This window comes from Branchiostoma floridae, chromosome 3, assembly GCF_000003815.2.
Source record: "Branchiostoma floridae strain S238N-H82 chromosome 3, Bfl_VNyyK, whole genome shotgun sequence".
Taxonomy (NCBI): Eukaryota; Metazoa; Chordata; class Leptocardii; order Amphioxiformes; family Branchiostomatidae; genus Branchiostoma; species Branchiostoma floridae.
The window spans coordinates 7,614,741-7,630,132 of record NC_049981.1 but is presented as its reverse complement, the minus strand read 5'-3'; the positions used below and the strand labels follow the sequence as shown (position 1 = coordinate 7,630,132).

General features: G+C 42.1%; 1 protein-coding gene and 1 long non-coding RNA gene across 2 annotated transcripts; both read left to right on the top strand.

Moving 5' to 3' along the window:
• The first annotated feature begins 495 nt into the window (after positions 1-495).
• Positions 496-4,663, top strand: LOC118411658 (mucin-5AC-like). The gene is made up of 10 exons (XM_035814136.1): positions 496-499; positions 1,125-1,631; positions 2,381-2,470; positions 2,698-2,811; positions 3,010-3,123; positions 3,322-3,435; positions 3,634-3,747; positions 3,946-4,059; positions 4,258-4,361; positions 4,574-4,663. Exons 1-10 carry the CDS (start codon positions 496-498, stop codon positions 4,661-4,663), a joined length of 1,365 nt encoding a protein of 454 aa, XP_035670029.1.
• Positions 4,664-6,611: 1,948 nt separating this feature from the next.
• Positions 6,612-7,385, top strand: LOC118410749. The gene is made up of 2 exons (XR_004830594.1): positions 6,612-6,831; positions 7,075-7,385. It is a non-coding gene; the product is annotated as an uncharacterized LOC118410749 (long non-coding RNA).
• Positions 7,386-15,392: the final 8,007 nt, after the last annotated feature.

The window sequence follows — 15,392 nt, the reverse complement described above, 5'->3', positions numbered from 1 at the left end:
ATCATTGCAACCCATCCACAGATTTTCAAGTTATTCGCCAAACCCACAAACATAAAAAAGCAACCAGCCCTGCAGATCCACAACAAACAGATGGAAGGCCGAAATTTACACCAAAATAAGCCTCCGCTTTACATTTACCCACTGCATGAAAATCACTACCACAGCAAGTCCAGGTACATGCCAAGATATCATGCAAAACGTGTTGCTGCAGTACCAAGGTCAACAAACAGGAGGCCAAAAAACAACCTGCACTATGTTGCCATCTCCTCAATCACCCACCTACCAAAAGCCATTCGAAACCTTCCAGCAGTTCTTGACATATAGTATGGCAACAATACTTTAACCCTACAACGCATTTTACTACCATTTAAAAAAAACAAAGTAAGGAAGATAATTGAGGAAATTGCCCTGTCTATATATCTATTATTAGGTATGTCATGTACTTATATGTATTGTTGTAGCTTAACAGCTATTAGAAGACTAACATGTTAAGACATGGGTAAGCCATTCCCATCAGGGACATTCGTTACCCGAGAGTTTATATGCAAACTTTATATGACTTTGTTTAAACTTTAATTGGGATGACTTTTTCTTTACGTCATCCATATCAGAATGTTGCTTATTCATACAAAATTTGTCCAAATTATCATTTGATATGTGTCATTGCAATTCAGTCATCAGTCTATCATATTCCAGTTGATTATCACGTGCGTCGTGCGTTAACTTTCTAAGGTGTTTTTTCTTATCTCCATTAGGACAAACTACGTCAGCACCAACAATACCAACAACCGATCCCGCTACAACGCATTTTACCACAATACCAACCACCAGATACGTTGAATGGATTGCACAGTTTACCACACAACCAAATGACAACCACTTTACCACACAACCAAATGACAATGATTCGCATTTTAGGACAATACTAACAACTGTCCACCCTACCACATTAAAAACAACCGCTTCCAGCACACTTCAAAAAACACTCAAGCCCACACCTGAGTCAACAACAATACATACAACAGATGATACTACATTACAAACAACTGATTCTACTACATTAAAAACAACGGATTCTACTACATTACAAACAACTGCCCGAACAACAAGACCTACAACGAAAGTGACACCAGCTCCAACAACTCCAGTTCCTACAACAGAAGTGACACCAGCTCCAACAACTCCAGTTCCTACAACGGAAGTAACCACAGCTCCAACAACTCCAGTCCCTACAACGGAAGTCACCACAGCTCCAACAACTCCAGTTCCTACAACGGAAGTAACCACAGCTCCAACAACTCCAGTTCCTACAACGGAAGTGACATCAGCTCCAACAACTCCAGTTCCTACAACGGAAGTCACCACAGCTCCAACAACTCCAGTTCCTACAACGGAAGTCACCACAGCTCCAACAACTCCAGTTCCTACAACAGAAGTCACCACAGCTCCAACAACTCCAGTTCCTACAACAGAAGTCACCACAGCTCCAACAACTCCAGTTCCTACAACAGAAGTCACCACAGCTCCAACAACTCCAGTTCCTACAACAGAAGTCACCACAGCTCCATCAACTCTAGCTCCTACAACAGATGTCACTACAGCTCCAACAACTCCAGTTCCTACAACGGAAGGTACATTAGCTGCAACAACTTCTGTTCCTACATCGGAAGTGACATCACATCTAAGTTCTATAACAAGTACTATAAAGAAAAACAGACTCATCTGTCTCAAACTTTTTGATAAGGAAAATAAGAACATTCAATAACATTTTGCTAGTCATAGCTTGTTTCAGAATGTCATGTTTTTCTTATTATAATATTTAGTCAAGTGAGTTCAGAAACATATTCTTAAAACTTTGTAAACATCATGAGGAAAAAAAAGAAGCCTTATGGATAAGGAAAATAATAACATTTAAGAATTTCTTGTCGTCGTAACAGTATTTTGTCAAGAAAGAGAAGAAACGAATTCGGAATTATTGCAAGAAAACCAAGAATTTCATTTTTTCAGAATTTCTACACAGAGACAACAGGAAAGTTCAAGAATGTTATTCTAGTATTTAACAAATCTTAATGAAAATGGTACATGGCAAAAACAATCATCTTTAGGATAGATTCTGTAATATTTTCTAGTTGAACAAACACGCAGCAAATCTAGTGTACAACTGAAAAATATGTGTTACTTTAATTCATGGAACATTATTGTTAGTGAGCATTACATTTTTTTAGTTAAGACAAACAAGAAGAAAACTATTCGTGTAATAATCAGCATACAGAGATTTTGCGGTTTTACGGTTTCACGTTTACCAGGTAGTGAGGCGGATATTGAAAAGAGACCATCAGTATCTGCAGTTTTCAAATGTTTTTTCTTTTTACTATTTTAGCCAGACCATGTCCGACGCTGAATACTTCACCTAACGGAGCGCTGAGTCCTCCCGGACCACACTTCTACCCGACAGTGGTCACATTCGCCTGTAACACGGGATACGTACGGAACGGTGCTGAAACTACGACGTGCCAAGCTGACGGATCATGGAGCAACCCGGTTCCAACATGCGCACGTAAGATGCATTCAAGTAGATACATACTTGGCAATTTCCATCAAATTGTCGCCCATATACATCTTTACTAGGTAGTATGGCGAATATTAGAAGGACACCATAGGACTTTGCAGTTTTCAAATGTTTATTGACTATTTCAGCCAGACCATGTCCGACGTTGACGGCTCCAACTAACGGAGCGCTGAGTCCTCCCGGACCGTACTCTTACCCGATAGTGGTCACATTCGCCTGTGATACGGGATACGTACGGAACGGTTCTGAAACTACGACGTGCCAAGCTGACGGATCATGGAGCAACTCTGTTCCAACATGCACACGTAAGACTGCATTCAAGTAGATACATACTTGGCATTTTCCACGAAATTATAGTCTATTTCAACAGGGTTTGAGGCGAATATTGGAAAGATGCCATAAGAATGTGCAGTTTTTCAAATGTTTATTGACCATTTCAGCCAGACCATGTCCGACGCTGACGGCTCCAACTAACGGAACGCTGAGTCCTCCCGGACCGTACTCTTACCCGACAGTGGTCACATTCGCCTGTGACACGGGATACGTACGGAACGGTTCTGAAATTACGACGTGCCAAGCTGACGGATCATGGAGCAACCCTGTTCCAACATGCACACGTAAGACTGCATTCAAGTAGATATATACTTGGCATTTTCCATGAAATTTTAGTCTATTTCACCAGGTTTTGTGGTGGATATTGGAAAGACACCATAAGAATGTGCAGTTTTTCAAATGTTTATTGACCATTTCAGCCAGACCATGTCCGACGCTGACGGCGCCAACTAACGGAACGCTGAGTCCTCCCGTACCACACTCCTACCCGACAGTGGTCACATTCACCTGTGACACGGGATACGTACGGAACGGTTCTGAAACTACGGCGTGCCAAGCTGACGGATCATGGAGCAACTCTGTTCCAACATGCACACGTAAGTCTGCATTCAAGTCGATACATACTTGGCATTTTCCATGAAATTATAGTCTTTTTCACCAGGTAGTGAGACGGATATTGGAAATACACCATAAGAATGTGCAGTTTTTCAAATGTTTATTGACCATTTCAGCCAGACCATGTCCGACGCTGACGGCTCCAACTAACGGAACGCTGAGTCCTCCCGTACCACACCTCTTCCCGACAGTGGTCACATTCGCCTGTGACACGGGATACGTACGGAACGGTTCTGAAACTACGACGTGCCAAGCTGACGGATCATGGAGCAACTCTGTTCCAACATGCACACGTAAGACTGCATTCAAGTAGATACATACTTGGCATTTTCCATGAAATTATAGTCTATTTCACCAAGTAGGTAGGCGGATATTGGAATGACACCATAAGAATGTGCAGTTTTTCAATGGTTTATTGACCATTTCAGCCAGACGATGTCCGACGCTGACGGCTCCAACTAACGGAACGCTGAGCCCTCCCGTACCACACTCCTACCCGACAGTGGTCACATTCACCTGTGACACGGGATACGTACGGAACGGTTCTGAAACTACGACGTGCCAAGCTGACGGATCATGGAGCAACTCTGTTCCAACATGCACACGTAAGACTGCATTCAAGTAGATACATACTTGGCATTTTCCATGAAATTATAGTCTATTTCACCAGGTTTTGAGGTTGATATTGGAAAGACACCATAAGAATGTGCAGTTTTTCAAATGTTTATTGACCATTTCAGCCAGACCATGTCCGACGCTGACGGCTCCAACTAACGGAACGCTGAGTCCTCCCGGACCGTACTCTTACCCGACAGTGGTCACATTCGCCTGTGACACGGGATACGTACGGAACGGTTCTGAAATTACGACGTGCCAAGCTGACGGATCATGGAGCAACCCTGTTCCAACATGCACACGTAAGACTGCATTCAAGTAGATATATACTTGGCATTTTCCATGAAATTTTAGTCTATTTCACCAGGTTTTGTGGTGGATATTGGAAAGACACCATAAGAATGTGCAGTTTTTCAAATGTTTATTGACCATTTCATCCAGACCTTTTTCGACGCTGACGGCTCCAACCTTCGGTACGCTGAGTCCTCCCGTACCACACTCCTACCCGACAGTGGTCACATTTGCCTGTGACACGGGATACGTACGGTACGGTTCTGGAACTACGACGTTCCAAGCTGACGGATCATGGAGCAACTCTGTTCCAACATGCACACGTAAAGACTGCATTCAAGTAGATAAATACTTGGCATTTTCCATGAAATTATAGTCTTTTTCACCAGGTAGTGAGGCGGATATTGGAAATACACCATAAGAATGTGCAGTTTTTCAAATGTTTATTGACCATTTCAGCCAGACCTTGTCCGACGCTGACGGCTCCAACTAACGGAACGCTGAGTCCTCCCGGACCGAACACCCACCCGACAGTGGTCACATTCGCCTGTGACACGGGATACGTACGGAACGGTTATGAAACTACGACGTGCCAAGCTGACGGATCATGGAGTAACCTTGTTCCAACATGCACACGTAAGTCGACATTCAAGTTGATATATCAGCAATTGTCATTGAATTACAGTATATGCGCATTTATCATAGATTATCTGATCGGATACTTCAAAGATGTTAGAAAGACATAGTATGTATCAACAAGTGTCCTTTTTTGTGCATGAATCGATCGTCTTAACTAGAGGTCATTGCCGATTTCAGCTAGATCATGTCCGACATTGACGGCACCAACTAACGGAGCGCTAACTAACTAACGGTTTCTTAGTAATGTTAAATATGTAGCTTGAGCTGTGTTTGTATAATGTCGTTTGATCTAAACTCATAAGAAAAAATGAATTTTTTTTCAAAACTGGACAAAGATTCAAAGCGAGGAAACTTTCCTATAATATACCTGAAAAGAATACTTTTATCGTTACTATATAAACTACAACCTTATAAAAAATGGGATTCATCTTCGACCTTGATTAGGTTACAGAACTGACAGATTCTTTGCTCTACAAGTTTTGCTCCAGCGGTTGTTCCTCCCTGATTCAACACAGAGTTTGATAGTAGACACGTAAAAATCGTCCATCTGACGTCACTCAATGTATCTTTAGTACAATATTAGAAATCTGAACATCATTGCTACACTACAAAAAATCTTTTTTCTTATTTTTCTTGTTTTCTTGTTTTTTCTTATGGAGAGAAAGAGTTTCTTGTATAAAGAAAGGTTGAGAAAAATCAAGAAACCTCCCATAAAATCTTTGTATGTTAATTCCTACACGAAGATTTTCATTCTTGTTTTTTTCTTAACTGAAGAAAATATTTCCAGTACAATGCTCACTGACAAGAATGTTCAAGAAATTAAAGTAGAACTTTCTTTTCCAGTCTTTGCACAAGATTTGCTTCTTCTTAATCAAATGGAAGATATTGCAGAATCTGTCCTACAGATTATTATTCTTGCCATGTACTAGTCTTTTCTTAAAGATTTGCTTTCATTAGAATAAAATTCTTTAACTTTCTTGTTTTCTTAAATGTAGAATGTCTGAGAAAGATATTTTTTGCTTTTCTTGCTATCATATGAAAAAAGGAAAGCAAGCAATTGCAAAACAAGTTATAACTAGCATTAAGTTCCCAAATGATCTTGTTTTCCTTACCCATTAAGTTTGAGAAAGCTGTTTCTTGTTTTCCTTGGCAATGTTTAATAAGATATAAGAATTTTTCTGAACTTATACTTTTCATATAGTAATAAGAAAACAAGAAATTCAGAAACAAACTTTAAAAATATTCTTAAATGTTCTCATGTTCCTTATCAAGAAAGTTTAAGAAATATGATTCTTGTTTTTCTTTATAATACTTATATTATACTTATATTAATAATAAAAACAATAAATCATTTTATCCTTGTATTCTTAGCAAAATCTCAGAGCATCAATATATGAAAAAAATGACCCAGCATGATTTTCTTTTATTTTCACAATATGAGAGTTCAAGAAAGATATTCTTTTTTTTTCTGGAAATAAGAAAGTTAGCTGTGCTAAGGATCATGGGAAATTACTCCCATCATCCTTTGCTGTTTCATTTGAATGTTACCGGTAGTCTCAGTGGAAGCTGCTGCTTTTTAGCTGCAATTTTTGGCCCTAAGGCCATTAGATCTTCCAATAACAGGGAACAAATATGGTGTGTTTAGTGATGACAATGTTCTGCATCATGTGGGACATTGCGAACAATGTGGCTAGCTTCTTTAAAGTTCCAAAATGCTACCGAAGCCAAGGCCAGAAGCTGGACGCCCCCCTCCCCCATGCAGCATGCAGGTACGTTAGTCATCTTGGTTTGGAATATGATTTCTAAAGCTACTACATGTATTTCTGTACATGTATATGATAAGGCCGAACAGTAATTACAGAATATGAAAGTAAATTGCATGCGTAATACTAAGAATTGACTATAATATTTGCAAGGAAGGCATGTATTGAGATTTTGATCTTTACAGGGGGAGGGGGGCGATACATTATAAGGGATTGGTGATCATTCATGGTCTTTGTGTGTTGTTCTAGGCTCAGAAACCTGTTGGAAAAAAGAGGGTGTTCCCATCTCAACTTTGGAAAAACTTTCAACAAGGACAAGTTGCAAGTCATCAATCATAATTACAACAAATTATGGCAACATTGTAACTTTTAATTAATGGTTTAAGAAGGATAATTAGTAGTGTGCAGTATTGTATGAGTAAAAGGACAAGTAAGTAAAGTGTAGTAACGAAATGGTTCATTTTTTCAATCTTTTGTAAGGAATGGGTAATAGAGGAAAACACAACAAAACTTGTATGAAACATATTGATGATAATAAATATGATTGGAGTGTATTTACATAACTGTTAACATTTGATTTGTTTGTATTCTTTATATAAGAATGACAATCTTCGTTTAAGAAACTAGTTTCTAGGTTTGTGGTTGCAAGAAGTTTAGTCTTGGAGAGAGAAAGGTATTTCTGGTACAAGAACCTTAACCTTATTGCAAGAAAGCCATTCTTGGTGTAAGAAATTGAATCTTGGAGACAGAAAGTTATTTCTGGTAAAGGAATCTCAATCTTTATGCAAGAAAGCCCTTCTTGGTGTAAGAAATTCTGTCTTTGAGATAGAAAGGTATTTCTGGTGCAAGAAACTCAATCTTGGCACAAGAATCTTATTCTAGGGGTAAGAAAGTCATTCATCAGCATGCAAGTGTTAGAAATAGATTCTTACCACAAGAACACTTTTCTAGAAGCTTTGGTCCTTTAGTGATAAGAAAAAAGTTCTTACTAGAATCTTGGCACAAGAAAAATATGGGTTTCTTGAATTTTCTCAAAACAGGGATTCTTGTATACAGAATAATATTCTTGCTGAAAGATCAGTTTTCTTTGTTCAAGAAAAAATAAGAAAAATAAGAAAATGCATTTTTTGTAGTGTAGGTGGCGCTTATAGGGGCTGCCACACACGAAACCCGCTCCTTTAACTATGTGTGCAATACTCAAAGTTTTTATGATTTTAGTCTATGTATGTGGGAACTTGTATGTATGAATGTTTCCGGCGACCGTGCAGAACCTTTCCGAGCAAGTTTGGACCCGATTTCTTCAAGTTTGGACCGTTTTTATATAACACTTGGACACCATCCCGGCAAACACAATGGCTTCCCGGTCACGAGCTGTTTTCCAGTACTCCTTGGATTACTTGTGGCGTTTGAAGAAGACATCTGCCCCGATCAGTCCTGAAATCAAGAACCAACTTCTCAACCTCGGACTCTGGAAACAAGGAAACAGACCAAGAGGGACGAAAGCTGGTAAGCATTTTATAAGAAGGATCCCTACAGTAACTGGGAATAGACCATTGAGATGCAAATATGGATCATTCAGTCCCGGCTTAAACCCGCTCCATCCACACATATGTAAAACAGCCGGAAAATTTCAACCTGTACTGGATGAAACTAACCCAACGACATCAAGAAGACTACCTGCTGACCACGCCCCTACGCACATACCTAGAGCATACCAAAGCGCATTCCGATCGACAAACTGTCCCGTTGCTCTGCCCATCGACAACAGACTTTCTTGTACAGCTACAGCGGCGAGCGTCATGAACAGACCAAGACAGGTAGTACCGCTTCAACCATCTGCGAACATTCAGAACTCTAAAACTAAATCAGGTAGTCCACGCCAAATCGGTGTACCATCTGTAATGTTATGTAACGCTCGTTCTTTGGCAAACAAGTTGGATGAGTTTCATTCTGTGTTGTTAAGTGAAAATGTCCAGGTAGCTGCAGTGTCTGAAACCTGGTTTAGTAGTGACTCTCCCCCAGACTATTGGGCGGTAGATGGGTGCAATGTATTTGTGAAATCTAGAGAAAACAGACGTGGTGGTGGTATCGCTCTGTATGTAAGTGATGATATAGCTGCACAACAAATCACAACAATCATTGTCCCAGACGAACTGGAATGTATGTGGCTGATGTTACGACCAAAACGTTTACCTAGAAAGATTTCCTCTATCATCGTGTGTGTTGTATATTCACCGCCACAATCTTCTTGTGAAGACGCTTTAAGGCAACACCTGTTAGATACGGTAGATGATCTAAGAACCAGATATGATAATGCAGGTTATTTGATAATGGGTGATTTTAACCATGTTGATGTGAGAGGGGTGTGCTCTGGCAATGGTCTACAACAGATTGTTAATGTTCCAACCCGATCCGAGGCTATTCTTGATCTCATTATCACAAACTTGAATGTTTTCTATCACCCGCCCACTGTAACCTCGCCCTTGGGGCGCAGCGATCACAGCATTGTTTTACTCCATCCCAAACACCAGGCTGTCGTGAACAAGACCACAAAGAGAAGGATACGACCAATAAAGGACTCTAACATCCGATCCTTCGGCCAGTGGATTACGACACACCATTGGGAAGAGGTGTTGAGCGCACAGGGAACACAAAGCAAAACCTCCGCTCTCTATGTAGCTTTAAATCAGGCAATAGAAACCTACTTTCCGTACAAGACCATCAGAACCCACGTACAAGACAAGCCGTGGATGTCCCCGAAGATCAAGTCTGCGATCAAGTCCCGACAGCGTGCGTTTCAGGCACAGAACTGGGTGTTATGGCGAACACTCCGTAACAAGATCCAGACAGCGATTAAGAGAGCAAGAAAACTGTTCTACAGTACTAGAATTCAGAAGTTGAAAAGAGAAAACCCACGCGCTTGGTTCAAAGAACTGAAAGTTCTGACAGGCACTCAAAGAAAGGACATGATGGTACCAGTCGATGGTGTTGACCCAGAAAACAACGTCGACATCGCAAACATCATCAACACGAGGTTTTCAGACATCACAACGTCGCTCCCCCCTCTGGACCTGTCCAAACTCCCGGCATTCCTCCCTTCCCGCCCTCCTCCCACCGTACAACCGTGGGAGGTGTACCACAAACTGCTGAGAGTTAAGACGACAAAATCGCCGGGCCCAGATGGAATAACGGGCAAGTTGATACGAGAGTTTGCCTACGAAATATCTACACCCCTTACTGACATATTCAACACTTCGCTGCGTGAGGGAGTAGTACCACAACAGTGGAAAGAAGCGGTCGTCGTACCTCTACCCAAGACCCGCCCACCCAGTATAGATCAACTCCGACCCGTTTCCCTGACCTCACTCCTCGCGAAGGTTTGTGAGGACTTCATCGTTTCCTGGGTTCTACAGGACATAAACAGGTCTATATCAACTAGCCAGTTTGGATGTTTGAAGGGACGTTCAACCACTCATTGCTTAGTTAATCTGGCAAATCAACTGTACAGAACTGCGGATAAGCAGGGGACCTGCAGCACATGGGTTTTAACTGACTTCAGCAAGGCGTTTGACCTTGTTGACCACACAGTGGCAATGAGGCATCTACTTGAGATCGGTGTTCGGCCGGAAGTAATTCCGTGGATCGCCAGCTTCCATGAAGGACGGACTCAGAGAACGAGATACCGGGGGGCGTTGTCCCACACAAAGCGTCTTACGTGTGGCTTGGCTCAAGGCACAAAGCTCGGACCAATTGTCTTCATAGCCCATGTTAACGAACTACCGAGCATTGTAGCTTCTCCGTCTTGGGCATTTGTAGACGATCTCAACCTTGTTGAGTCCCGACTGCTGTCCCAACCACCCAACATACAGGACGATCTGGACCATCTTTCAGGTTGGACTGAGGACAACAGCATGAAGCTCAATCCGGGCAAATGCAAAGCCATGGTAATCTGTTTTTCCCGCATCCCACCACCACCTCCAGTTCTCACATCAACGGCCACCAGTTAACAGTTGTCAAGGTAGCCAAGTGTCTTGGAGTTACATTTCAAGACGACTTGAGGTGGGACACTCACGTCACAGAAACATCCAAGAAGGGAAACCAGAGGCTGCACATCCTATGCAGACTGCGTCAATTCGACTTACCAACCGAAGACCTCGTAACGGTATATACATGTTACGTCCGCCCTGTGCTGGAGTACGCCGCGCCACTCTGGCATCCGGGCTTGACAATAAAGCAACGTGATCAGATCGAACGCATCCAGCGACGGGCTACCAGAATAATCCTGGGCAGGAAGTTTTCTACCTACGCTTTAGCGTGTGAAGTTCTCCAACTGCAAACACTGGAGGAACGCAGGGTCGAGCTTTGTGTAAAATTCGCCAGGAATGTCCTCACCTCGGACCTCTACAGGGACTGGCTACCACAGTCAAGAGGTGATGTTAGTGGTAGGGAGACAAGAAATGGAAATAAGCTCGACTACATGCCAGTGCGCACCAAGCGCTTCAAAACAAGCCCAATACCATACCTAACCAATCTCTTGAACGAACATGTGCTCAAATAGCCGGTCTTTGTACATATTGTATAACATGTATATTTATATAAGAATCTATTGTCTTAACCTTTTTAATGTATTCATTGATGGAGCAAATTGTTTTAACATAGTGGCTTACATGCAATTCAGCCCACGGCTGCGAGATGTCCACTCATATCTTAGATTGTAATTGTATTGTAATGTTGGTGCGATGGAAATAAACCAAGTTATAATTATTTCACAATTACAGCAAGACCATGCCCGGCGTTGACGGCTCCAACTAACGGAGCGCTGAGTCCTCCCGGACCGTACTCCTACCAGAATCAGGTTACAGTCACATGTAACTCAGGATACCAACTGAACGGAGTCTCTCCTGTGACGTGTCAAGCTGACGGAACTTGGAGCAACCCTGTCCCAACATGCGCACGTAAGACGAGTTTGACACTGATAGATATAAGTAATGTCAAGCAAAATATGTTTTACGAGCCAACACTAAAGTAAAGAATAGGACACCCTTATATAATGTTTTTTTAAGAGAAGTCAATGAAAAGAAGTCTATGATGTAACATGCATGGATGGCAACGGTCGACATCTGCTACCGGACTTCAATAGTAGACACCTAAACATAAACCATCGGACGTCACTCAATGTATCTTTGTGATGAGTTTGACAATGACGCGTGCTGTTGCCTTGAATTTAATTCATCATTACAAGCTTCGAGCAAGACCATTTGAGCAAAGGTCGTCAAGGTTTCTTTTTTCTTCTAACACGAGTCATTTAGAGGTTAGACTTGAGCAAAGATCTATATATCGTCAAAGGTTTCTGAACAAGACTGTTTGACCATTTCAGGCATACAATGTCCTGTGTTGGTTGCCCCAACTAACGGAGCGCGGACGCCTTCTACCGGTTCAAATGTCTTCCAGAACACGATCAACTTCAACTGTAACTCAGGATACCAACTGAACGGCGCTACTACCGTGACATGCCAAGCTGACAGAACATGGAGCAACCCTGTCCCTACATGCAGACGTAAGTCGGGTTGCAACTTCATAAGCAAGAAATGTCCGTCGGATTGAAACAGAATAGTGTACAGTTAACAGATAAGAAAGGAAAATTTAGCAGCAAATTAGTTGTGTGACCTTGAGGTATTGAAAATACTTTAACATACAGGCATAAATCAAAAGGTTATTAAAAATTTCAGCCAGACAATGTCCACCGTTGACGACCCCAACCAACGGAGCGCTGAGTCCTCCCGGTCCGTACTCCTACCAAAACCAGGTTACGGTAACCTGTAACTCGGGATACCAACTGAACGGAGTCTCTCCTGTGACGTGTCAACCTGACGGAACATGGAGCAATCCTGTTGGAACATGCGAATGTAAGATGAGGCTGATAATGATTGTATCACCTGGCGTACTGTTGACATGAACGTAACGGTCATTGTTAGAAGCTTCGCGCAAGATTGATTTTAACAAGGGTCTTCATGGTCTGTATTTCTAATATAAGTTATTCAGACGCTATACGACATTAGGTTTCACTCAGGATATGTACTGAACGGCGACTCTCCTTTGACATGCCAAGCTGACGTAGAATGGAGCAGCCCTGTTCCAACATGGCACACGTAAGACGATTTCATAAACAAGAAATATTCGTCAAATTGTAACCATAGTATACAGGCTGCTAACAGATAGAAAAGGCAGTATTTAAAGCAAATTAGGTGCGTGGCTTGTATGTATTGAAAATATTTTACATACAGGCATAAATCAAACGGTTATTGACAATTTCAGCCAGAACATGTCCAGGGTTGACGGTCCCAACTAACGGAGCGCTGAGTCCCAATGGACCGTACTCCTACCAGAACCAGGTTACGGTCACCTGTAACTCGGGATACCAACTGAACGGAGTCTCTCCTGTGACGTGCCAGGCTGACGGAACATGGAGCAACCCTGTCCCAACATGCACACGTAAGTCGAGTTGCAACTTCATATATGCGGGGAAGATCTATTGAATTGAAATATTATAATATTATAAAATCACAAGAAAGAAGTCGTAGTAGTAGTTCACTGTGCTCAAGAAAGCAGTATCTAAAGGAAATATAGTTGTGTGATCTTTCTGTATTCAAAACATAATAAACAGAGGTAAAGATCAAAAGTTTATTGCCTATTTCAGCCCGACAATGCCCGACGCTGACGGCATCACCTAACGGAACGCTGAGTCATCCCGGACCGTACTCCTACCCGACAGTAGTCACATTCGCATGTGATACGGGATACGTAAGGAACGGTGCTGAAACTACGACGTGCCAAGCTGACGGAACATGGAGCGAACCTGTTCCAACATGCACACGTAAGTCGACTTTCAAGTTGATACATCAGCAATTGTCGTTGAATTATAGTATATATAGGTACATTTATGATAGAGTATCTGACTGGATAGTACTAATTCTAAAGATGTTAGACAGATATAGCATGTACCAACAAGTGTCGATTATTTGTGCATGAATCGATCGTCGTAATTAACTCAAGCTTAAGGTCATTGCCGATTTTAGCCAGATCATGTCCGCCGTTGATGCCCCCCGCTAACGGAGCGCTGACTCCTCCCGGACCGGCATACTCCTACCCGAGCACGGTTACAGTCACCTGTAACTCTGGATACCAACTGAACGGAGTCACACCTGTGACGTGCCAAGCTGACGGAACTTGGAGCAACCCTGTTCCAACATGCGCACGTAAGACGGCATGTATACAGTAACATGTAAACTGTTAAAGGCATGTTGGCATCACTGTTGTGTCACTCTTGGGACACTCTTGGGTCACTGTTGGGGCATCTTGCCACTTACGATATTTCTTTAACTTTCAAAAAACGTCGCGCTTGCTTGAGTCACCTCTTGGTTCGCTTGTGTCACCTCTAGGTTCGCTCGCGTCACCTCTAAGTTCCGTGGGGTTACGTTTGGGTTGTAGAACCCCAAAGCGACGCAAGCGCGACGCGAGTGCAGTGGGAGCCCACCTTAACACTTGTTACTAGTGTCCAAAAGTCAACAAAACTGTTAAACTTTTTCAGCCAGACAATGTCCGGCCTTGGCGGCCCCAACTAACGGAGCGAGAACGCCCCCTACCGGATCGAACTTCTTCCAGAACGTGGTCAGCTTCACCTGTAACACGGGATACGTACGGAACGGCGCTTCTGACTCGACGTGCCAAGCTGATGGAACATGGAGCAACCCTGTTCCAACATGCACACGTAAGACTGCATTCAACTAGATACATACTTGGCAATTTCTATCAAAGTGTATTATATATATACGTTCACCAGGTAGTGAGTCGGAGATTTGAAAGAAACCATAAGAATTTGCATATTTGAAATGTTATTGACTATTTCAGCCAGACCATGTCCGACGCTGACGGCTCCAACTAACGGAACGCTGAGTTCTCCCGTACCACACTCCTACCCGACAGTGGTCACATTCGCCTGTGATACGGGATACGTACGGAACGGTGCTGAAACTACGACGTGCCAAGCTGACGGAACATGGAGCAACCCTGTTCCAACATGCATTCGTAAGCTGACTTTGAAGTTGATATATACTAGCAAGTCCATCTAATTGCAAAATATACACAATCACCATTAACCACTATAGGTATAAACGCGATACGCTCAATACTGGAAAACTACCAATTGAACAGACACACTTATGGGTTGTCAACTGACGTTGTTTTGCGCATCTTCGTACAAGAACAGATCCATGTAAATAAAGATTATTGATAAAGAATGTATGTTTTATATTCAAGTTAATGCCCAGAGGCTAATATCAATTACATGGTAGAAACATAGGGAATATATACATTATGTGGCATTGATCAGTGCTAAAAATTATTCTACTACTCGAAGACTATACATTTACCTGTCTAGTTATAGTAGATAGGTTGATGTTTCGTCTTCGAGTCGTAGAATAATTTTTAGCACTGATCAATGCCACATAATGTATATATTCCCTATGTTTCTACCATGTAATTGATATTAGCCTCTGGGCATTAATACA